This window comes from Enhydra lutris, unplaced genomic scaffold (genome assembly GCF_002288905.1).
Source record: "Enhydra lutris kenyoni isolate GAN:26980312 unplaced genomic scaffold, ASM228890v2 scaffoldscaffold2, whole genome shotgun sequence".
In the NCBI taxonomy this organism is placed as follows: Eukaryota; Metazoa; Chordata; class Mammalia; order Carnivora; family Mustelidae; genus Enhydra; species Enhydra lutris.
In genome coordinates, this window is record NW_019154086.1 from 48464203 (window position 1) to 48490991 (window position 26789).

General features: G+C 33.8%; 1 protein-coding gene across 2 annotated transcripts in view; it reads left to right on the forward strand.

Annotated features, from left to right (window-relative positions):
• The window catches only part of LOC111149921 (glycogen synthase kinase 3 beta), a 229491-nt gene that overhangs the window by 143446 nt on the left and 59256 nt on the right, over positions 1–26789 (forward strand). For both annotated transcript variants that reach the window (XM_022507206.1, XM_022507209.1), the window contains exons 5-7: positions 6020–6150; positions 9782–9888; positions 17494–17591. In XM_022507206.1, the coding sequence (XP_022362914.1) occupies positions 6020–6150; positions 9782–9888; positions 17494–17591 (336 nt within the window). The remainder of the gene's footprint in view (positions 1–6019; positions 6151–9781; positions 9889–17493; positions 17592–26789) is intronic.

Below are 26789 nucleotides of genomic sequence, written 5' to 3' on the forward strand. Positions count from 1 at the left end.
AAGCTGGGGGACGCTTGGGTGCCCTACCTGGTTGAGCATCCAGCTCTTGTTTTCGAGTTCAGGTCGTCAGATTCACCCTGCGCTTAGCATGGAGTCCAGTTGAGATTCGCTTCCCCTTCCTTTTTCTCCCTCCCCCAACCACTCACCCTGTCTCTCTCCCTCTCCCTCTCTCTCTCAAATAAATAAATAAACAAATAAATAAATGAAATCTTTAGCCAAAAAAATTTATAAGCTGAAATAGTTTCCCACGTCAAGTATTTGATTACCTGAGGTACAGTTTATAAATACAGGATATGTATTTGATTATATCCCTTAATTTACAAAAATTTATAATTAGTTGGTTCACAGATTCCTCCAGAAGTGACCAACAAGGTATTTGTTGTGTAGGTTTGTTTTAAAACTTCTTGCCTGAGTCTCAATAATCTAATCTTTGATAGCTTCTTCACTTTCTAGCATGGTAGTGTTCTAGGTTCATCTTATACATTACTTCCCCAGACTTGGAATCAACCTTTTCTTCAAGGAGACCTTATTCTTTTAGTGAGAAATGATATTTAGAGGCCACGGTCTCTAATGTTAGGAGTGGTAATTGCTACAGGGTTGGTTACTCTTTCTGGGTTTTTTAGTGCACAGAGTTAGAAAATACTTCAATAAGCTTTTCAGATAAAATACATCTTTTTTTTTTTTTTTATCTCAAAGGTTAATATAGATTGACATTGCTCATTAAATATTGAGGGGGGTTAACAATCTTCCATCTATATCTTCTTTCTCTTACACTAAAAATTTCATTTTTCAGTGATAGTATAATTACTTGTTCTGTCCTACACTCTACATATAATAGTCTTAGAATAATAATAGTGACACTACCACGACTAAGTGAAAGTAATTTAAGATCACTTTGCATTTCTTTTTCTTTCTATGGTATATTTTATTAGGTATGAACAGTAAAATTTTTCTCTTAAAAAAATTGAGTATTTCCTCTCTGTGCAAGTATGCGTCATTAAGCTTTGTTCATTTCTTTTCTTTTTTTTTTTTTTTTAAATATTTATTTGAGGGAGAAAGAGAGAGTGCATGTACAAGAGAGCGCAGGTGGTGGAGAGGGAGACGCAGGCTGCCCATCAAGCAGGACTCGATCCCTGGACTCTGGGATCATGACCTGAGCCGAAGGCAGCCGCTTAACCAACTGAGCCACCCAGGCACTCCAAGCTTTGTTTATTTCATTTTACTTTTACTGGAGATTGCATTTAAAATTTTTTTATTCATGCAGTGCCTGGGTGGCTCAGTCAGTTAAGAGCCTGACTCTTGTTTTTGGCTCAAGTCATGATCTCAGGATTGTGAGACAGAGCCCCACATCAGGTTCCCTGCTGGACATGGAGTGTGCTTAAGATTCTCTCTCTTCTTCTCCTTCTGACCCCACCCCTCCACAAAAATATTTTTTTTCAAAATTAATTTTGCTTTAAATTTTATGTCAACATTAATATAAAATATTATTAGTTCCAAAGTAAAATCTACAAAACAAGGATTATCATCAAATAAGTTTAACTTTTATACCTGTTTCTTCTCTATTTCCTCTCTCCCCCAGTTAAATATTTAAATTTTTTTATAGTCCTCGCATTTTAAAATAAGCAGATGTATATAATTATTTTCCACCTCCTTTTTATGTAAATAGTTACATAATATGTGCATTTTCCTCCATGATACTTTTTAAGTTAAAAATACATTCTAGAGATCACTCTTTATTAACATAGATAGACATAGCTATTTCACCTTCCTTTTATAGCTCCACATTAGTGTATTATATGGCTATATCCTAATTTATTCAGCTGGTCACCTACTAATGGTCTGTTGTTTTCCCTTCAGGTGTTTGTTTTTGTTTTTGCTATTACAAATAATGTAGTAAAGAGCCTTGTGTTTTCTGTGGTTTGTTTTGTTTTAAAGATTATATTTTTAGAGAAAGAGAGGGCATGAGCAGAGAGGAAGGGGCAGAGAATCTCAAGCAGACTCTGCACTGAGCAGGGAGCCCAACACTGGGTTCAGTCTCAGGATTCTGAGATCATGACCTGAGCTGAAACCGAGTCAGATGCTTAACCGACTGAACTACCAGGGCACGCAATGTTTTCTGTGTTTTTGACAGCATATATTTGGATGAGATCTCTGGCATCCTATATTGTAAAAAAGAAAATAAGGTTATTATGCATATTGAAGTTGGCATACAAGGAAAGATCTAACACTCCTTTCACCCCCTTGTGGAAAAAAGGATGTTTCTTTTATATAACCGTAGCCCTTCCTGTTGGCCTGTTGTTTTTTTAGGACTGAAATCTATTCTTATTTTTAAGAATTTAAAAAAGATAAAAAGTTTAAAAAAACTTTTTAAACTTTAAACTTTAAAAAAAGATAAAGAGTTTAAAAAAGATAAAAACATTGTCTGAAATTGATAAGTTGATCTCATTCACTTATTTATTTTACCTAGTTTTATAAAACTATTTTTTGTGAAAAATATTGGATTGGGAGAGCAGTAAAAATAATAAACACATATACTCTTGCCTTCATGGACCTGACCATCCAATAAGTACTTGTTTAGCATACCTGTCACCAGAATGGCAGCTACAGTCCTTTATAATTGTTTGACATCCACTTTTTCACTTTTTCTGGAGAAGTTGAGTATATTATATTATATTATTGCTTCAAACATTTCTTCAGTTTTTATAGTATGGGTCACTTCGTAGTTGATGGTGGTTAATATACAAGTTAAAAAGTTTTTGAGCACCTTTGCCTTTTGATGACCATCTTCTATAACTAAGTAGGTTTTAAAATTCAAGTCTGAAACCAGGAAAATCATCATTGTGAATTTGAATTTTTTTTTTTAATTGAAAAGACAGGTTAAAGAACATGGTCTGAAGACACAAGAAAGCTGGCTGCATTTTTGTGAATCATAAACAAAATTGTTATGTATTGTTTGTTTTAAACAGATTTAATAGCAAAGAGGAAAGAACCGTGGACTTGAGTTAGATTTGATAACTTTGTAACTGATCAGACTGTTCATTTGGGCTTCAGTTACCACACCTATAAAAATGAGGATAAATATGCATCTCGCAGAGTGATTGCAAGAATTAATTAAACAAAAGGGTAAAACAGGCTTGGTTTGACAGTACGTATTAAATAAATCTTGAGGGGTGCCTGGGTGGCTCAGTCGTTATGCGTCTTCCTTCAGCTCAGGTCATGATCCCAGGGTTCTGGGATCGAGCCCCACATGGGGCTGCTTGCTCAGTGGGAAGCCTGCTTCTCCCTCTCTCACTCCCCCTGCTTATGTTCCCACTCTCTCTGTCTCTCTCTCTAACAAATAAATAAATAAAATCTTTTAAAAAATCTATCAATCTTGAATTTCAAAATGTGCTAAATATCTCCTGAGTTTCTAAGAGTTTATCATTCTTGTATTTACTTGGTGATCAAGCTATTTAATGGATACATTTTTATACTTTCATTTAATAGAATAAAAATACGATAAAATACAGAAATCATTATTAAAGAGGTATACTTTCCCAAGCCACTATGGAGTATTTAGTATCTGATTTGGATAAATTGCTTATCTTCTGTGCCTCAGGCACTTTATATGGAAAATAAAAATAATAATGCCTATTATTACATAAGGATTAAATGAAAATTCATGCAAAGCACTTAGAATAGTAGCTTTTTCTTGTTACCGTTACTGCTATCTTGATAGTAGAGAAGGCCTCTCCATTTTCCTGTAAATACACTTTTACAGAGTCTAAAACAAAATAGATATGAAATTGTACATTTCTTCTTTATCTTTTCAAAAGATAAAGTGAGGAGAATGGATACAGATTAGATCTTTCAGATGAATGAATATAGTAAAAAAAAATGCCTCAGTCTCATTTAAGGACTTAAGCATTTTTGACAAAACTTTTTTTTTTTTACACTGGTGATTGCTGACCCAGACATTAGCGCCCTGATAGTTAGTAAAATCTCTCCTTTAATAAATTAATACCTGTGAATTTAATTTCTTATTGGAGCTTATTTTCTTAGTAGTAGTAAATTTAACTTTTAGAACTCTGAGAGTAAGCTTTAGGACTTGGAGATATGATGATATCTTGAACAATAATAATAACATGATAGAATTAGGAAGCTTTTTAAATTATATGGAATACCAACATCCTTTAATTCTTTTTTTTTAAAAGATTTTATTTATTTATTTGATAGAGATTACAAGTAGTCAGAGAGGCAGGCAGGGAGAGAGGAGGAAGCAGGCTCTCCGAGGAGCAGAGAGCCCTATGCGGGGCTTGATCCCAGGAACCCGAGACCATGACCTGAGCCAAAGGCAGAGGCTTTAACCCACTGAGCCACCTAGGCACCCCTACATCCCTTAATTCTAACTTTGGGGACAAAATGCTGACCTTATTGAAGATCTCTTTCATACATTTTACGTCATGCTTTTTTAAAAAAGGCTTAAACTCTTCCAGCTTTAGTTCAGTATAACATTAAGAATGTACTGAAATTGAGCTGTCTGTAGTTTTCATCAGGGCCTGTCTGAAGAAAAGTAGGCCTCATGTTAACTTCAAGAAACTAGTAAGTCTTGGGGCACCTGGGTGGCCCAGTGGGTTAAAGCCTCTGCCTTCTGCTCAGGTCATGATCCTAGGGTCCTAGGAAGGAGCCTGGCATCGGGCTCTCTGCTCAGCAGGGAGCCTGCTTCCTCCTCTCTCTGCCTGCCTCTCTGCCTACCTGTGATCTCTGTCTGTCAAATAAATAAATAAAACCTTTAAAAAAAAAAAAAAACTAGTGCCTACTTGTGATCTCTTTCTGTCAAATAAATAAATAAAACCTTAAAAAAAAAAAGAAACTAGTAAGTCTTAACAGTAGCCTCTGAAGGTAGTGCCTTCTATCAGTACTTTTCTGACCTTTGACTTTGTCGTTGTTTTAACCAAGATACTGATATACTTGATTTGAACTCATTTCAAAAATTCTTTCCATGATATATAACTTTGAGGTAGGGGTCAGAAGGTAAGTAGTCAGAAAAATTTAAACACCAACCTTGGGATAAACAGATTTAAGATATACTCACTTTCTTGATAGAGTCCCTGTCTTCCTCAGCTAGAGTCTGAGTCTTTCTTCCATGCAGAGTCAGTTTCTCAGTGTATTTTTTTAATAATAGAATTGAAATAAATACCCCTTCAATTTGATGTCAATAATCAGCAAGGATGCATTTTTTAAAAAATATTTATTTATTTGACACACAAAGAGAGAGAGAGATCACAAGTAGGCAGAGAGGCAGGCAGAGAGAGAGAGAGAGAGAGAGGGAAGCAGGCTCCCCAACGAGCAGAGAGCCCAACATGGGGCTTGATCCCAGGACCCTGAGACCACAACCCAAGCCAAAGGCAGAGGCTCTAACCCACTGAGCCACCCAGGCGCCCCAAGGATGCGTTTTTTAATAGCATTTTAAAGTCTACTTATTTTTGAAGGATAATATAGGAAGATTTGTGTAGCTACTGATGTCTTGATAGATCATTGGTTATAGATTTTCTCAGTCACATGTGAGTTTTCCTGGTCCCCTCTGTCAATGAGCTCTAGGGCTGACATCTCAGGAAAATACTATTCTAAAGATGAAATTGTACATACTTAATAAGAATAGTGAACTTAGGAAAAAACAGAATACTTGGCTTCTGGTCTAAACAGTGTTACTTGCTAGCCACATGATCTGGAATACCTTTCTGGGTTTTCCATCTGTATTTTTTTTAATAGCCCATTTTAGGAGGCTTATGGTAAGATGTCAGTAAAATAAAAATTTATAAAGCACATTGTGACATTTCCTTTTTTTATTGAGGGGGATGGTGCAAATATAACATGGTTAATGCAACTTTAATTAGCTAATTAATATATAAGTGACATGAAACTCTTAAAAGGGAGATTGAGTGCTGCTCTTTTCTGAAAATCTGTTACTTAATTTACTGCTTAAAGATTCTGATTTGTTTGGGACAAAGTCTTCATTAATTTTTACTATATTTTCCAGTTGTATATGTATCAGCTGTTCCGAAGTTTAGCCTATATCCATTCCTTTGGAATATGCCATCGGGATATTAAACCACAGAACCTCTTGTTGGACCCTGATACAGCTGTCTTAAAACTCTGTGACTTTGGAAGGTAAGCTAGCTTTCTTTTCTTCTTCCTTCTTTCACTCCTCCCCAGTCTCACCCTCCTACCCCGTATGCTCTTTTAAAACTATATGCCTTTGGGTGCACCTGGGTGGCTCAGTGGGTAAGCATCTGACTTTGGCTTGGGTCATGATCTCAGTACCTTGGGGATGAGTCTTGCATCAGGCTCCCTGCAGGGAGCCTGCTTCTCACTCTCCCACTCCCTCTGCTTGTGTTCCCTCTCTCGTGGTCTCTCTCTCTCTCTCTCTCTCTGTCAAATAAATAAATTAATTAATTAATTTAAAAACAAAAACAAAAACTGTATGCCTTTTACAATATCAGTTCAAAAATATCATAGTCCTTATTCAAGGAGTATGCACTACTTACAGATTCTTATAAGAGTAGTTTAATAAATTCTGTTAGAATTATAAATATGTATAGTCTTTTATCTAGCATTTTAATTTGTAGGAATTAGTCCCTTAGAAATACTTTAAAATAGTATATATACAGGGATTTTTATCATAAGATTGTTTATAAATGTCAGTAGGAAAATGACCAGATAAATTATAGTATATACACATTTAATGTAATACATGCAACTGTAAAAAGGAATAATGTCTTAGAAAAATTAAAAAACAAGATCAGGACTATATAAAGCTTGTCACTTTTTATGTTTTAAAAACATGGTATAGCCATATGTATATAGGTATATGATTATTTCTGGAATGATAGGTAATAAACCCGTAACATTGATTGCCCGTAGGAAGGGAAACAGGGAGTATAGTGTGGTTGAGAAACTTGCTTTTTCATTGATGGTACCTTGTATTATTTGAATGTTTTATTATGTGTTTATATTCCTTTCTTAATAAAAACTAATTTTTTTGAAGGTTTTATTTATCTATTAGAAAGTGGGGGAGAGGCAAGGCAAGCTGGGGGTAAGAAGGGAAGGACAGAAGGAGAGACCCTCAAGCAGACTCTGCCCTGAGCAGGGAGCCTAACACAGGACTTGATCTCATGACCCCGAGATCATGACCTAAGCCAAAACCAAGAGTTTGCTGCTGAGCAGTTATTGTTTTGTTTTGTTTTTTAAAGTACTAGCATTCATTGCTGCATTCTTTTTCATTTCAGTGTTAACCTTAGTAGCAGTGTTTTCTTCCTTTTCCTCTATATTGAGTCTCTTATTCTCCTTTTCTGCAAATTCCAGTGCACTTTGTTTTCTTAAACTAATTCCTCGGTAATATTATATTGTGTCATAAGATGTCATCCTTTTAATCTTCATAGTATTCAGCAACTTGTGCTTCTTGTAATCTATCCTTTCAACATGAAACCAAGCTTATATCCTCGTGTAACTCACTCAGTTAACCTTCTTCCACCTAGATTAGTCTTTCTCCTCTCAGTCCCTAGTACATTGCCACATAACTTGGATTCTCTCCATTTTTTTTCATCCTCACAGATTCTTTTCAGTTCAGCTCTTTATAGATATTGATCCACATCTCCTAATATCCCTATTTCCACCTCTTTGTAATACTTTCGTGTCAGCCCACAGTTTAAATTTTAGGTTTAATATAAGATATATTCTCCATAGGCTGTCTCTTGAGTGTGTCAGAAAAACAAGCACATCTGCTCCTTCGGAGTCAATTCTTAGTCTCACAGCAGTGTGCTCCTTCAGACCATCCCCCTTTTTTTTTATAGTTAACTGATCTCAGATACATGTTGTAAGATTCAGCTCATTTTGCAGGCTATAACTCTTCCTTCAACTAGAAGAAAAGCTGAAGGCTATTAAATCAAAACTCTTATCTGATGCTTGAAACAAAGTGCACATAATTGCTGAAATCAGATGAGTTTACTGTTATGGGGTATCTTCCCCACGGAGAGTGACTGACCAGTATGAACTGTAAAAAGACTGAGACATCAAGTTTAGTAGTTTCTGTTCTCACCATAGTGAAAACACTGCTGCTACGGACCATTTTATTGGGACATAGGAATTGCTTTGTTCTGATATATTTAGAACAGGGATCTCACCTCTGTGGTAATAGGTCATTTTTAACAGCTCCGATAAATAACAAAGCTGCTCTTTTTTGTTTGTTTTTTAACAGTTGGTTTCAGCAAGTAGAATTTTAGATACACTTTAGGTTCTTAGTGCCAGGTTGGTAGTGACTTGAATAAAACAGTGTTACTCTCTTCTAGTGATTTTTTTTTTTCTTTTTTTTTAAACTGGATGAAATAAGGCCTAGAAGTAGCTGAAGATCTAGTTGGGCTTTCTCAGAACTAAGTGTGGTCATTATATTGGTTGCTCTCTTCCTTCAAAGGTTGGGAAGGAACTTCAAGCCTCATCTGAAGAGAATGAAGGTAGCTTTATCAAGTATCCTGGAAATCTATAGGAATGCAGAGTTTCCAATATTACCTTTTTTGTCTTATAGTGCATTTTCTGACAATATAATTGGAATCTCTCTTACTAATATAAAAAACCTTTTATAAAGTAGAAAGTTTTATCAGCTAAGCTGAAAAGGTATCTTAATTTTCATGCAGCCAAAAAGCAAGGATTGATATTTGTTAATTTATGAAATCAGTGCTGTGTGTCAATACTTGGGGAGAATGTTAAAAAAATAAACTGCCTCCCTCTTCAAAACTTGAAATGAAGGAAGAACAAGTTAAGGTAAGGATTATCATTGACCAGAAATAAAAGAAGGAAAAGAAAGTCCAAACTTCGAAACCTTTGTAACTACTTTCATTTGTCTCTACTCTGATTTCCTATACCTTTACCTCAAAATTTTCCCTTTCCGTTACTTACGTTCTTTCTGTTTTGATTTTGTTGTTTGTGTTTATTGCCTATATTTATCTTTGTTGTCCTTCTTTGCCAAAGTAGTTAACTTCTACAGGAGTTTATTTCGGTGTATCTCTAAATTATCTTGAGAGACAGCTCCAAAGAAACTAATTAATGTTTAAAATACATGTCACAGAGTATTTTGAATAAAAGTTGGATTAGAGAACATGTAACTAAATTTACAACAGCGAGGTTAGAATTCAGAGGCTGTGAATCATCTCTGACCCACAGGGGAGGACCTGTCTTATTTATTGAGTAATGAATATTTAGACAATTAATAAATTGACCAACACAGTGGAAAAAGAGAGTAGATTGGGTAAGCCTTGAGATATTTACTCTGATGCTGAAGTCAAATTATAAGAGAGTGATCAATTTCTGTTTAAAAAAACACTCGTGTAAGAAGTATTCATTCTTGTATTATAATCCATTACTGTGTTTTTTGGTGGGTGGAGGTACTTCTTACTTTTCCTGCCTTCCTTTATATTTTAGAGGTAGTATTCAAGGAACAGAAGATAACAAGAAATTCAGCATTTGTCTTTTTATGACTTTCTGTTTCTTTTTCCTTAGGTGACAGTTGACAAAGGCATTCTTCAAAAGCTACTTTTTAAAAAAATTACTGTTATGTTAAAATTATAAGTTTCTTTTGTTAGGTAGTTACGGTTCTTATTTTTCTTTTTTTGCTTGTTGTATGATTTAATGGTGTGAATCTTAGCTAAATGTTCAGGGTTGTGAATGAAAGTTTAGGTTCTTTTAAGGTTTACACTGAGTTTAAAGAATTTATGCTTTTTTTTTTTTTTTTTTTTTTTTTTTGGATTAGCGCAAAGCAGCTGGTCCGAGGAGAACCCAATGTTTCGTATATCTGTTCTCGGTACTATAGGGCACCAGAGTTGATCTTTGGAGCCACTGATTATACCTCTAGTATAGGTAAGTACTGAATATGAATATAATGGCTTGTAATTATTAATTACATCTTATTTTTAGTAATTTAGTATTACTAATCTATACTTTCACTTAAATATAAAAATAGGGATGACCTAAAATCTGTTTCTCCTTAAAGACTGATGTGCAAAAATGTGTAGAGTATTTTAAATGTCAACTTTCAGAATTTAAGGTATATTTATTATTTCTTATTACGGTTTCTGGGATTTTTTTTATTATGATTATGATTATGACTATGTTTGTTTTTAACTTTTAAAATTTCAAATAAATCCTAAGTGTATCTTTTCTTTCTTAAAATTTTAATTCTCCTGAAATACTAACTTCTGAGCTTGATCACTATTTGGAGAAGTTGCATTCATAACATTGATGATGAAAATGATGGCCATATTGTTGTCATTCCTACTATGTTATCCCAGTTGCTTATTTGCTGTTGAGTCAAGTCACAAAAAAACAATTCTTTTTCATTTGTTTGGCTAAACCCATTGATTCTGTAGAAGTCTTCACAAAAGATCTTTAGTGATTAGAACGAATTGAATAGGGATAATTTGCTTCCATCTTCAATGACTTCTTCTTCCCCATTTTAGGATACTAATAAAAGTGAACATAGTACTATCAGCTGCACATGAATGGTAAAGCTAAGAGAGGAGGAGCAACCTTAGGCTAGGTGTACACGTAACTGTCAGAATTATTTTATTGTTACATTCTGTTTCTGAAGAGAATTCCTTAATCCAAAAACAGAACCAAAAGTATGCAAATACCAAACCAGCCAACCAAAAAGAACCCATAGTTGCAGAACTCTAAGAAAAACCAGAATGTGGACAGTTTTTGTCTTTTAATACAAGTGGAAATTTTCTGATATGAACACAGACCTCTAAACAGAAACACATTACCATTTTTATTTTGCCTAAAGGACAAAAATGCCAAAGAGCAATTCGATTTGTGCCAAGGGACCCAGAGTTTTACTTATCATTTCTTTTGCACCATTAGTGCAAATGTCAACACAGTGAAAAAGGTAGATAATATCTTGATATTCTTATGAAAATAGTTCTACCCAGGGCACCTGGGTGGCTCAGTGGGTTAAAGCCTCTGCCTTCGGCTCAGGTCATGATCTCAGGGTCCTGGGATCGAGGCCCGCATCGGGCTCTCTGCTCGGCGGGGAACCTGCTTCCTCCTCTCTGCCTACTTGTGATCTCTCTCTCTCTCTCTGTCAAATAAATAAATTAAAAAAAAAAAAAACTTTAAAAAAAAAAAAGAAAGAAAGAAAATAGTTCTACCCATTAGGACCTCTTTAAAGGTCCAGGGGGCCCAGAGCTCTGCAGACCATACTTTGAGACTGGCTACACTGGAAAGAGAGTATAATCGTGTGTGTGTGTGTGTGTGTGTGTGTGTGTGTGTGTGTGTGTGTGTGTCCATGTGTGTGTGTAATGCTGACAGTTTCATCATTGCTGTTATATGGCCTATGTTAAGGGACAAATAAGAAAGAGCAAAAAGGGTATTTTGGTTGGAGTAGAACTAGATTTGAGTTCTAGGACTGTTACTACTTAACTAAGCGTGGAGGTTGCTAACAGTTCTACCTACTTTTCTGAGTTGCTGTGAAGATTAAATAAAATATTAGTGAAAGTACTAAAGAAATGGAAGAAGGTATTTGTTTGATGCTATTTGTTAACTTGACTCTCTGCAAGAGCAAATTTCAGCCCTTTATCTTTGGAAATATCCTTGGACTTTACAGCTGCTCTGTATTTTATTCAAATATATGATACTGATCATTCACATACCAGATATTGGGATGAGTTGTGGTCACCTATTTAGGGTCACCCAAAATAAATGCAATTTGCTTCTTTTAAAAAAAAGTCATGACCACATCATGTGACACATTAATAAGGCATGTATTAAAAAAAAACTCACTACCCGCTTAAGAGTGCATTACTTCTATAAATGTCCACGTGCCTTAGCAGTTCCATGGAATCATCTTGCAAAAGAAGAGCATTTTAGTCCATTTTCTCTATTAGGAATCACTTCTCTGGATGTTATGAGTGCCTCCTTTCCAATAATAGCCTCCTTTGTATGGCTAATACCAGAATCTGACTTTCTAGGCTTAGGACTCACTAATGCCACTGATTCACCTTTGGTCTTTTGAACCCTAATAAGCCTGGATTTGGCCTTCCTTTTTAGACTTGGATATTTCCTCTCATGACTCTGGTGATTTGAAGACAGAAACAAAAGTATTAAGAAGTGTGCTAATGCACATACATTTTAGAAATATTTTTAACAATTGTTTGAAATGAGAGAGTAGCTGGTTCTGAGTAGATTATTGTCCTATTTGTATATAACCAGAGCTCAGGCTGATGGCTCTGATTATATTATCTTACTGAGAAATGGCAGAGAACAAATGGTTCTTTGGATGAAGATTTGAGTTTATAGACCTTCGAAGAAGCAGTTAGTTATTCTCTGACAGTGGTGTCTTGACTGGGAATTGAAATTGGGTTCCAGGTGTAGCTCTCCTATTCAGTAGCTTTACCTTGGACAAGTCCCTGATCTTTATTGTGCCTCAGTTTTCTTATCTGTGAATTAACTATGTTTAAATGATCTTGAAAGATTACTTTTACCAGGAATGAGCGTTAAGTATAAAGCAGAACACTATTTTGGTTGAAATCCCCAAATAACCAGATACGTCAATGGGCCAGAGTGCTTATTTTATTATACCTCCTGTTTTATTCTATTTGGAGAATATTATTCATTTGTCCCATTTAGTATGAACATAAGAGATTTTGGTTTCTCCCAGAAAGTGAATGGTAAATACCTTGGTTTTGGTAGTTTGCATGAGTTAACATTGAGGACCATTGGTATAGTTGCCACCTGAATTTTAGGATTATTAGTCTGTGGCAACCACTAAGCAATAGTGTTCTTTAATGGTTTATTCCTTGTCTCCCGTATTTGTACCTAAATTCAGTGTAAGAAAGTATTTCCCATGGTTTTTTAATAAATATTTAATTATTCCCCTGTAGTTTTTCCAGCCTTGTCTTCTGAGATGAATTATTTTCTGTTGTAAAGAAATGAGTGCATATTACCTTCCATCTAATTGGCTAGGTAAAGGCATATTTTTAAACTTAGATCAAAATAAAGCCTTTACGTTAATGAAGATATATATCTTTTGTCCCTCCATCTTAAGAGTATTATTTGGCTTTGAATGAAGTAAAGTGTTCTTAGCAGGTTTTAATATTTGCCTCATTTAGCAATTACCTAGTATATCAAGGAGGGCTCTTTTTGGTCAGTGCTTGCAAAATAGGTGTCTTGGTTATCATTGCTTAGAACTGGACAAGATGAACTTGAATTTCTTATATAAATTTTTTGTCATTGTTTTCCTATGTTAGTAAAAAGTTAGTCACCGGCAGGGATATCTTATCCTTTTTGGTAATGCATCTCACCATATCAGACCTCTTAAATTATTTGTTGACCCCATGCCATTCACCGTTCTTCTCCTTTCTTACTGGTAGATGAGAAGGCCCACCAGAGATTTATGTTCATCCTCTAAAGCACTTGATTGTTGGTTCATACAAAACCCAGGAATCTCAGGCATCCAGAAACTGAAAATTAGCTTTTCCTTGCAGAAGGTCTTAATGGTGGGCTATAAATAGATTGACCATATAATTTAACCTCTTATTTGGTAATACTTTTAAAAGAGAAAGAGGATGCTATTAGTGATTATCCAAGGACAATAAATCTAAACCAGGACTATCTTGGGTAAGCCAGGATTGTATCCTTTAAATTATTTTTTAATTAAAATTTTTTATAAATTATTAAAACTTATTTAAATTATTTTTTAAAAGTTTACTCTCAGGATTGAGGTTTCCATTTTTATTTAAAAGTGAATTATTTTGGGTTTTTTTCCCCTTAAAATGTTTTAATTTTACAACAAAATAATACACTGGCAGGCTCATATCTCACATACCCATCCCAGTTTGGACTTACTATCCCTCCTTAATGTTATTTTTTTTCCTTTTCTCATTTATATTTCCACTTTTTTCCCTCTTCTCCTTACTCTTTCTGCTTGGTTTCTGACTCTGCTTGTGTTCATGTACCTTGATACTCATTCTCATGTCTCTATTTCCGTTTGTGCTTTTCTTTTGCTATGATGCAGCTCTTCTTCTTTTCCCTAACCTCCTGTCACCTTATACTTTTTTTTTTAACATGAAAAATTCATGTATTGAAAAACTAAGCACAAAAAACTTCTAGTTGGCTAAAATAAGCAATTCGCTCTTAAATAATTTTATTTTTTGTAGATGCTATATATAGTCAACTTCTTATCCACCTTACCACCTGATATGGCATAATAGCATGACAATTTACATATTGAAAATTAATGATTATCTCTCTAATCTTAACCTTGACCTCTTCAAGTATTTTCCCTTTGTCTTTTTTTAAGTTTTTATTTAAATTCCAGTTATTTAATATACAGTGTAGTATTAGTTTCAAGTGTACAATACAGTGATTTAACACTTCATATAAAACCCAGTGCTCATCACAAGTACACTCCTTAAACCCCATCACCTATTTGACCCATCCTCCACCCACCTCACCTGATAACCATCAGTTTGTTCCTTATAGTTGAGAGTCTGCTTCTTTGTTTGCCTCTCTCTCTTTTTTCCCCTTTGCTCATTTGTTTTGTTTCTTGAATTCCACATATGAGTGAAATCATATGGTATTTTTTTCTTTGACTTACTTTGCTTAGCATAATACTCTCTTGCTCCATCCTTGTCTGTCTTTGCAAATGGCAAGATTTTCATTCTTTTTTATGGCTGAGTAATATTCCTTCGTATATATGTGTGTGTATGCATATATATGTGTACGTGTGTATGTGTGACCATCCGTCCATTAATGGTTCCATAATTTGGCTATTGTAGATAATGTTGCTATAAACATTGGGGTGTGTGTATCCCTTTGGATTAGTATTTTTTTATTCTTTGGGTAAATACCTAGAATGCAATTGCTGGATCTTGGGGTAGTTCATTCTATTTTTAACTTTTTGAGGAAATTCCATACTGTTTTCCAGAGTGGCTGTACCAGTTTGCATTGCTACCAGCAATGGAAGAGGGTTCCCTTTTTCCACATCCTCACCTTTACCTGTTGTTTCTTGTGTTGTTGATTTTAGTCATTCCGACAGATGTGAGGTAATAGCTCATTGTAGTTTTGATTTGTATTTCCCCAATGAACAGTGATATTGAGCATCTTTTCATGTGTGTTTTGGCCATTTTCCCACATTTTGGGAAAATGTCTATTCATGTCTTCTGCCCATTTTTTAATTGGAATATTTATTTTTGCATGTGTGTTGAGTTTTATAAGTTCTTTATATATTTTAGATACTGACTTTTTAACAGATTTGCCATTTGCAAATATCTTCTCCCAATCTGTAGGCTTTCTTTTAATTTAACTGATTGTTTCCTTCTGTATACAAAAGCTTTTTATTTTGATCAATCCAGTTATTTTTGCTTTTGTTTTCCTTGCCTTAGGAGACATATCTAGAAAGAAGTTGCTATGACCGATGTCAGAGAGGTTATTTCCTTGTTTCTCTCTAGGATTTTTATGGTTTCAGGTCTCACATTTAACTTTTTAATCCATTTTGAATTTATTTTTGTGTTTGATGTAAGAAAGCAGTTTCATTCTTCTGCATGTTGCGCTCCAGTTTTCCCAACACCGCTTGTTGAAGAGACTGTCTTTCCCATTGGATATTCTTTCCTACTTTGTCGAGGATTAATTGTTGTGGGTTCATTTCTGGGTTTTCTGTTCTGTTGATCTATGTGCCTATTTTTGTAGCAGTACCATATTGTTTTGATCACTACAGCTTTGTGTGATATAACTTGAAGTCCAGAATTGTGATGCCTCCAGCTTCTCTTTTCTTTTTCAAGTTTGCTTTGGCTATTTGGGGTCTTTTGTGATCCCTACAAGTTTTAGGATTGTTTGTTCTAAGTCTGTGAAAATTGCTGGTGGTATTTTGACAGAGATTGCATTAAATGTTGATTTGGGTCATATAGACATTTCAACAGTATTTGTTCTTCTGATCCATGAGCATGGGATATCATTCCTTTTCTTTGTGTCATCTTCAGTTTCTTTCCTCAGTGTTTTATAGTTTTCAGTGTACAGATCTTTTACATCTTTAGTTAAGTTTATTCTTTTGGTTTTTGGGAGCAATTGTAAATGGGACTGTTTCCTTAATTTCTCTTTCTGCTGCTTCATTATTGGTGCATAAAAATGCAACAGATTGTGGTACATTTTTTTTTTTTTTATCCTGTGAGTTTACTGAATTCCTTCATCAGTTCTAGCACTTTCTAGTGGAATCTTTTGGGTTTTCTATATAGAGTATCGTGTCATCTGCAAATCAAGAAAGTTTATTCTTACTTGCCAGTATGGATGCCTTTTCTTTCTTTTTGTGGTCTGATTGCTGTGACTAGGACTTCTAGTGCTATGTTAAATACCAGTGGTGAGAGTGGATATCCCTGTCTTATTCTTCACCATAGGGGAAAAGCTCCCAGTTTTTCCCCATTGAGGATGATATTAGCTGTGAGTTTTTCATATATGGCCTTTATTGTGTTGAAGTATGATCCCTCTAAACCTACTTATTGAGAGTTTTTTTTTTTTTATCATGAATGGATATTATACATTGTCACATGCTTTTGTTGCATCTACTGAAATGATCATATGGTTCTTGTTCTTTCTTTTATTAATGTAGTGTATCAAGTTGATTGATTTGTGAATATTGAACCATACTTGCAACACAAGAATAAATCCCATTTGATCGTGGTGAATTTTTTTTAATGTATTGTTGGATTCAGTTTGCTAGTATTTTATTGAGAATTTTTATATCCATGTTCATCAAGGATATTGTCCTGTAGTTCTTTTTTTTTTTAGTATATGTGCTGCCGAAGCGAGCACAGTTCTTTTTTTTTTTTATTGGAGTCTTTAGGTGATTTTGGGATCAGAATAAATAGAATGAGTTTGGAAGTTTTCCTTCCTTTTTCTATTCTTTAGGATTTGTGAAATAAAATTTATTCCTCTGTCTTTGCATTTTAAAATGGAAATATATTTAAATGCATTCTTTCATCAGTCATATTACAACACAAAAGCCAACCATTTAAAGCTTAAAATTTTTTATCAGAGTTTGCATTGGTTTAAAACTCTGTGTATAGAGATTGAAGACTTGTTTGTTGCTATTTTATAAGCACTGCCAATGTACAGAGGTTGTATCACTTTGACTTATTTAGAGTATGATAAGTAGATAATCATACCCCACATTTTGGTGCTATAATCCCATCTTGGTTGTTGAAGATTTGAACACCTGATATTTGATAATTAAATGGACTTGACCCTTTGTTGGAATTTGCTTATTGGCCTTTTTCCTCTTTGGTAAGTTTACACTACAGGGATAATTTGATGACTTTCTCCCTCGGTTTTGGATTGTACAGTTTTTTGCTTGTGACATTTACTCTGTGATCAGAGTAAAACTAGCAAATGTATACAAATAGTTTTCAATTCAACTTAAGCTACAAGCATTAGTAACTCTTAGTAATGGTAACTCTTGTTTTCTTTTCTTTATAGACGTATGGTCTGCAGGCTGTGTGTTGGCTGAGCTGTTATTAGGACAACCAATATTTCCAGGGGACAGTGGTGTGGATCAATTGGTAGAAATAATCAAGGTGAGAAGTTTGAATCAGAATTTTTGAATTGCAGGGAGTTTTGTTGTTATTCTGAGAATCCATATCACCCACACCAACAAAAACTTAAAAAATGGAGAAAGTGATCTAATACCCCATAAAAAGGTCAGCTACAGAGGAGTTATAAGAACACAGCCTCTTGGTTTCTAATTGAGTTACTCTTCTGTTATATGATCATTTAAAAGGTATCTTAGATATCTGATGCAAAAAACAAATTGGATATATCTGTTATTTAAATTACTTAAAAGCCATAAAATCACTAAAATATATAAAAACCAAATAAAAGCACAAGCTATGTGTATTTTTACTCACTCTGTCCTCTCTGCTCCTAATATTCTGCTGAGCACATGGTGCTTATATTTTTCAATATATAAGTATTTGTAAAATGAAAGAATGACTGTCTACTTGTATAAGCAGACCACTGATAGAAGCAGAATTTTGACTTAGGAGTTTAACATAAGTTAATTTATTAGCTCTTAAAAGCACTTTTATTAACAACACCAGACTTAAAATATTATTACCTTGGAATTAATATTGTCTCTTAACAGTAAGGCTGAGGTTTTAATTGATTTTTTAAATGTAATTTTTAAAAGTTCTTAATATTTGAGACCTTAAAGTTCCCACCCTCTTAAAAAAAAAAAAAATCAAGTGTCTGTATATTTAGACCACTAGATTGCTTCATTCTAAGGTTACATTTTGTCCAAAGCAACAACACCTGCTTTCTTTTGGGTTTTAGTCTTGATTTGCTGAATATTTCATAGAAATGTAAAGTTCAAAATCTCCTTAGAGGTCATGTAGTCCAATTCTCCAATCAGTGAAAGAATCATCTTCGTTATATTCCTGACAGATGGATTTCCAGTGTTTCCTTGAATACTTCCAACATCAAAATACTGCTTTGGGATTCAGTCCGCTCTATGTCTAAACACCTTGAATTTAGTTTTTCTTTGCTGAGCTATAACTCCTCAGTAGCTTTTATCAGTTGTACACAGGACTATGATTACATTACTTAAAATTCCTTGTACTTCATTCTATAAAAATATGTCACTTTTGGTAAGGTGATTTTGCTAAATATTAATGTGTGCAAGGATGGTTAAAAAGATCAGCAAGTGATCAGAAATCTTCCTTACTATCTATATGACGTTTTTATGATTTGCATCTGAGACCTCTGTGGTATTTGCAGTCTTTTGGGGGTAACCAACTTTTAGTTTCAAATTAAACTTTAACCTTTGTTCATCAGATTTACTTTCTGATTCCCACACCATACTCAGATCTAATAAGTTCAGATAGTTTGGTCATTTGATTTCCTAAAAGCCCATTCCACATCCACATTATCCCTGTATTAAACTCTAATATAGGGGTTGGCAGCCTTTTACTTTAGAGAGCTAGATAAAATATGTTAGGGTTTAGGAGCTAAAGCACAAATCAAGGAAGGATGTCCTAGAGGTATACAAAAAGAGAAAACAAATTTCATTGTGGAAATTTATAATAATTGAGTACAAATTTTTTGTAATACAAATCTACTAATTAGAAGATTGGAGTTCTTTGGAGGGGGGCTGTAACATTTCTTTTAATTGAGATTCAAAGTTCGTATTCTCTGTCATCAAATTGACTGCAAATTATTATCTGTAAAATCAGTCCTTAGTTCATAGGCCCAAAAAAAACATGAGATTGGGCTGTAGTTTAACCCATACTGTGGTACAACCATTCAGCATTTCTTTTACCCCAGGCTTTCACTTGATGTACTTGAGCTCACCATACTACAATTCTGTGGGCATATTGCTATTCTGTTTGTCATTTATGTTCAGCTTATTAGAATTATGTTGCTTTTCTATGGATTATAGTTTAGAACTTTGTGATGATTTATTGTTTGTCATTAATTTCAGTTCATACTTGATACAAATGAAATTACTATCTATCTCATGCTTGCCATCATATCTTATAAACCTTTATATCTAGAGCTTTTTGCACCACCACTATTATAGTCCTTTTAATTCAGTTTTCTCCTTAGTTTGTATTTATTTAATAGTAGAAACTGTCAGTTTGTTATTAATGATTTAACACTTCATTTTTATTTAGGGCTTATTTGTTTTAAGTTGTCCATGATGAATTTGTATAGTAGGCCAACTCTAAAACGAAATACTCGTTTCATTAATGTGTTATCTTGTCCTCTTGGATTTATATGTGAGGAACATAGTCACAACCCTGCTGTAGTTCTAAGATGACTATCTATACATGTTTTGAAGGTAATATAAATAAGGGAGTTAGGATCCCAGAGCACTTTGGAATATCCAGCTTCTTGATCTGTTTTAGAGTTTTAAGCATAACTCCCCAGAAAAAATGAAATCCCAGTATTAGTTTACCACCCATTTGGTGACCTGAAGTTTATACATTACATTGATATTAATAGACATTGTGTTGTGTGTGTGAATAGCATGACTCTAAATCCTATTGCACGGAGGTTAAATAAACATTGTACAGGTTTTGTGTGTATGTTTAATATAGCTCTAAAATCTTGTTGATCCTGTATTTCTGTTCCCTAAATATTTAATATCTCTGATGTTTCACTGAAATAAAAATACATAACTAATTCTAAGGGAGTTACTCTTCTAGTTTTCCTGATCTAAATCGTAAATTAGAAAAGAAGTTGTATAGGTTAGCTTTCAAAGTTCAGTGTTACAAAACACATTTTACATTTTAAACAGATATGGTCATTATTGCTAATCAGGAGTTCAAGAATAGATTGAATTTTACATGAAATGTGGTCTTGTAAGTGCCCAAATCAATTCTCAGGTTTTTTGAGGTAATAGTAATTAGGGAATCCATAAAAACCTCTTCTTTTCTGCTACTTTCCCTTTAAAATTTCATGGGGATTCCTTTGGAGTATCTGGAGGTAGCTGAACCCCCTGTAAAATACTCTTCTCTCTGAATCTGAGTTTATGCAAAAAAATGAATAGTCATCCAGCAGATTTCAAGTGTTTTATATGTGGTAGACTTGCTTCATTACTTTATAAACTTTCTGAGCAGGGACTTTCTTTATAATTGTGTGTCATTATCCAAGGGCACCAGAATAGTTTCCAATAAAGATTTAAATTGAATTAAGCTGCAAGACAGTCATTGTTCATTCATGAATTTGGATTACTTAGGAATTAATAAGAAAAGTTGTGATTGTTGTATATGTTGTTCATTAAATTTTATTGGCTCAGATCTCCATGCCAATAATTTGTAGCATGAGTAATACAGTTTTATAAACTGAGCTTAACTTCGTCTCATTCTAACCAACCTTTTTAATCTCCTCTCTCCCTACCCTCTAATAAGAAGACTTCTGCAAAATATTTAGGACAAATCCAATTATGTTATGGTCAAATAGGTTAAAAGTATAAAGCAGAATGTAATTGAAAGTCTTGAAAAAAAATAATTTCTAAGCATGAAGTACACTTAATTTTCTGAGGTTGATTTCATACGTAGGATTGTTAGATCAGGATTTCATTATGCCAGGGACTTCTTAAATAAGATTTATTTTTCTTAAATTCTTCCTTAAAATACTAGTTAAAATAACCTCAAGAGATATCTGACGTGGTTTCAGATATCTGATGAAAAATACAGTATTTGGGGAGACCCTGTACCAGGAGTTTCACAAACATTGGTTCAGTGACATAGCATTGTCCTACGGCATCTCTGCTATCAGTCATAGCAATACAGTTATTTAGAAAAGAGTCTCTGAAAACTTGGAGGAGGTACCTTTTTTTTAATGACAATAATTTTTTTAATATAATTATGCTGTATTTTCTATGCTCAGTTCAGAAGACTGAGAAAACACAGGCATACAAATACAAAGAATAGAATAAAAACAGTCACTATTCTGGAACATCATGAAAAATAACTTCTATAAATATTTTGATATCCTTTTCTGTGCATATATATGTTTAAACAAAAATGACATGAATAATCCATTTCTCACAAGAAGCATGTTTTGACTAAGTGATCTTTGAAAATGACTAGATTCTGGTGTATGATTATATTCTGAAGTACATAATTGATATTGAGAAGAATAGTATTATGAAGGTAAAGTGATATATTATTGCCTTGGAAAGAAATTACATGATATATTTGACTTCTCAAAGATTTGATCATTAACTTATATAAATGACATGTACCCTGTATTCCCCAAATGAATTGAAGTTGAAGCACTCTATGAAGCTCTGGACCTGGGAATGCTATAAATTTTACTAACAGTTTATTTTCCCCCTCCAAATTCTAAAATATAAATTTCAAGTAAGGAAAGGGAAACTCAGTGCAAAGTTTAATTTCTGGATTAAAGTATCACAAAACCAAAATTTTGAAAGAAACCAATTTTTTTTTTTGTAGAATTTCAAATTTTAAATTAATTAGTGTTTGTAGAGATATGCCTTTATTTACTATAAACATCTACTTAGACTTAGTAATAATTTGACCATTGCTTTCTAATGGAAGGGTTTTAGGGCAGAATTAGAGTCCCATCTCTTGATGATAGAATTTCAGTAGCTTCCATAAGTTTTAGATTTGGATATATCTCTTTTAGAAAAACATGACATTAAACATACAGATACATAAATTATTTGTAGTAATAAAATTGTTATAAGGCAATTAAAGTTACTTAGTGGGTTAAGTAAGTTAAGCTCAGTGGGTTAAGCTACTCTGCCTTCGGCTCAGGTCATGATCTCAGGGTTCTGGGATCGAGCCCCGCATTGGGCTCTCTGCTCAGCAGGGAGCCTGCTTCCTCCTCTCTCTCTGCCTGCCTCTCTACCTACTTGTGATCTCTATCTGTCAAATAAATAAATAAAAAATTTAAAAAAAATAGATAAATAAAATCTTAAAAAATATATATAAGATAATTTTCCATATTAAAAAAAGTGTTTTTTATCTTAAAAAACAACTTTTACTAAATTGTTGTTTAATTTCTCTTAGCAATAATTACTCAGTTTAGATATCTGCCTAGGTAGCTCTTATATAGGTAAGAGCTAATAAAATCTTATCTTTAGTAGAAGCTTTATTTAAGAATTTGAAAGTAGGAAACAGTAAGAATCCAAATAATCTTTTGATTTTGTTATTACAGCTAAGTAGGTGGGATTATGATGCCTATCAGCAGAGAAAGATTTAGAAGAAAAAAGATTTAGCAGTGGAGAGTAGAATTAAGGGGAGAGACAAAAGAGAGGATTTTCACTTTTTATTGTTCTGTGATGTTGATTTTTTTCAAACAGTCTTATCTTTTAGTGGTCACAGAGACTATGAAAACAAAAATGTTTTCAATTGTGCTGGAATCTTTTATTAGCAAACAAATAAAAACATATTAAGAGCCACATTTTATTATAAATATTTGCCTAAATAATTGTTTTCCTAGTCTTCCAGTTTGATCACTTTTATAGTATAATTTAGACAAAGAGATCAGTGATTACTTTACCTCTCAAAAGTTTGCATTTTCAGGTATTGGGAAACTACTGCTAATCACAAAAGCTGCCACTCCTTGAGACTTTACTTTGCATCAGGCATTGAGCTAAGCACTAGACATACAATACCACATTTAACCCTTAAATTAATCCTAGGAAAATGATGGTGATTACCACCACCACCATATCTGGGAGAGATTGGATGATTCACCCAATTTACCAATTTACTAAATTTTATAGCTCAGGGAGAAAAATATGGTCCTTATGTCAATTTGATATCCAGAACTGATTGAACGATATTTATTATATATTATCTATAAACTTTTATTATATATAATCATTAATATTATATATTATATATATCATCTATAAAATGTGATCACAAACTAAAGGAAAAAGGCCCTCAATCTCATTATAATGAATATACCAGATCAGTTCAAGATGTTTTTGGATTAGGTCTAATTGTGTTTCAACCTAAAGTAATCAAAGTTATAATGGTGGATTTCTTTGCTTTCAAGTACAGCTCAACCTTAACTTTCATTATATTTGTTTAGCAAATGTTTTAGATTTTCAGTTATCCTATCCCCCTATTATGTCTTGTTCAGCATCTGTATGCATCATTCTCCTTTCCTTGCTTAACATTTTCACTATCCAGTAGTCTCTCAGACAGAACTTTAAGATATTAATTAAGCCAGACTTTAATAAGTATAAAAAATATTTATTTTCCCAAGATTTTTGATGGATCCATGATGTATCTTTGCTAACATGCTTATGGAGTTTAATCATATATTACCTGGGGACATTTCTTATATTCTGGAGCTCTTGTGTTGGTAACAGACCACAGGAACTATATATTAAACTTAATTCTGTCTCTTTTTTCCACTTTCCAGAACATGTAAGTATACCTCATTATACATTATGGTATACACTTTTACTTATAATACATATATTGTTTGTAATTATAAATAAAATATTTGATTGCTTAATTCATTCTCTTATTATTTAAATTTTTCCATGTTTATTACTGACTGGAACAGCAATTTTTAATAATTTTTGGATCCTGGACCACTTTGAAAATCTGTTTATAGCAATGGACTCTCCTCCAGAAAAATGCATACATACCAGAATTTTACATATAGTTTCAGGTGATTCTTGGGCTTTCTGAAGCTCATCCAGGAACCCTAGGTTAAGTATCCCTATACTAGTACAAGGTACTATGGTTATACTTTTTGGTAACTGTATAGTGAATATTACTTCATCATTTTTTAAAGCAAGTAAGTAAAGGAGCCATTAGATAATTATTTTAATGTAATTGCTCATCTGCATTGTTACATTAAATTTAGTGTTTTCCATAGACCAAAAGAAATTTCCATTTTAACTTACTGCTGTGAAATTTTACTGGCTCTGCAATAACTTACTCATACTTGGTTAAATCTCTGTATACTGTAGGTATGGAAAGTGGTTTCCTGGCAATGTGACTCAGTTCATCTTTTGACTTGAGAATGACATCCATTTGAAATCTTTACTTTCCCCAAAATAACAAGTGTGAGATAATTTAATAAGTTGCCAATATATGTTTTATCTAAAGAAATTTTACACACAAATGAAGTTTCATGACCTTGCCATCTCAAAAGTAATTTACTGATAGTCATATTTTAGGATCCGTGTCAAAAAAACCATTCATAGGATTGCTCATATTGGGATATACATACCCATTACTTAGCAATTAACACATTCTTTTGCACAGTTGTGCAAAAAGTTGAATTATTTTGTGTATTTGCTTACTCTCAAGGCCCTAGTTTAATATATTATTTTTCTTTGGCATAAAGATGTAAAGGGGCAGTTGAGAAATGGGTCAGAGTCAGAAATCTGTCAAGTTAACAGCATTCATAATCCAGACCCTAATTTCAAGACCCGTGTTGAGAAATCTCTGCTTCCTTTTTTTAGCAAAAGGTTAGAAATGTTGAGAGCAATGATTCTTAACAGTTGAGCAGTGAAAAAAATATAAAGAAACACTGGAATCTTAGGGTCATTTATAGTTTATAAAAGTGTACTGAATCCTGTATCGTATTTATAAAACAAAATGTTTTGTTTTATTGATACACATGATAGAAAACATGAAAAAAATCACTATAGTGTTAGTGATTCTCAAAGGAAGCAAGAGTTGGGTGATGTGTGAAGAAAATATTTACATGTCTTGGGGGCGCCTGAGTGCTCAGTTGGTTAATTGTCTGTGCTCTGCTCAGGTCATGATCCCAGGGTCCTGGAATCAAGTCTCACATTGGGCTCCCTGCTCATCAGGGAGTCTGCTTCTCCCTCTCCTTTTCCCTCTCCCTCTGCCTCTCCTCCAGCTTGCTCTCTTTTGCTCACTCTCTCTCTCAAATAAATAAATAAAATATTAAATAATAAATAAAATAATTAAATAAATTTAAAAAAAATTTTATTTATTCGACAGACAAGAGATCACAAGTAGGCAGAGAGGCAGGCAGAGAGAGAGAGGAGGAAGCAGGCTCCCTGCTGAGCAGAGAGCCCGATATGGGGCCTATCCCAGGACCCTGGGATCAGGACCTGAACTGAAGGCAGAGGCTTAACCCACTGAGCCACCCAGGTGCCCCAGTAAATAAAATCTTTAAAAAATATATTTACATGTCTCAAAAGGGGGTGTGATATTTTTAAATTTAGAAAAACAAAGTAGGTTTTTTTTCCTAACTGTGAAGAGATTCTGATCTCCCCCCCTACCCCCACCCCCCACCACCATACCGCTTCCACCCCTTTCATTTTTTTATTCATTTGTGAGCATACTACTTTGATTGAGATTCACCTTGGAAAAAAAGGTCTTTTTTGACTCCTGTGAATATGTGTTAGCCAAGAATGACTTTTACTTATATTCAACAGTTTGCTAAATCAAAACAATAGCTACCTTTTTGGGGAGAACGAGAAGACTTGTTTCCAAGTATAAAATTTTATTCAAGAAATAACGAGAGTGAAAGCAGTCTTTAAAAAGAGTAATGAAACTGGAGTAATTGTAATTCCAATTTTAGAAACTTATTATGCGACTGTAGTAATCAAGAGAAGTGCATATACAATGGGATAGTATTTGGCTGTAAGAAAGAAGGAAATCCTGCCATTTTCAACAACATGGTTGGACTTTAAAGGCATAACCCTAATGGAGATAAGTCTGACAGAGAGAGACAAATACTGCATGGGATCACTTATATGTGAAATCAAAAAAAGAAAAGGAAAGAAAGAAGTCATAATCATAGAAAGAGTGGAAAAGTGGTTGCCAAGGGCTGGGGAGTGGGGAGAAATGAGGAAAGGTTGGTGAAAGGTACAGACTTTCAGCTGTGAATAAGCTGTAGTGATCTGATATATAACATGGCAACTATAGTTGATAACACTGCATTATTTAATCAAAATTTGCTAAGGGAGTAGAACTTGAATGTTCTCAAAAAAAAAATAAATAAAAATGTCTGGTGATGTATGTGTTAAAAAGATGGTGGAAATCCTTTCACAATGTATTTATACATCAGATCACCAGGATGTACACTTTATATGTCTTATAATTTTGTCAGTCATGCAAAAAAGAAAGAGAAAAAAAGACATAGTGGCACAAGCATAACCCTATAGATCAATGAATTAGAATTGCGAGTCCAGAAATAAACCTTTACTTTTAAGGTCATATGACAAGGGTTCCAAGTCAATTCAGTGGGGGAAAGAACAGTCTTTTTAGAGCTTGGAACTAAATATCCATATGCAA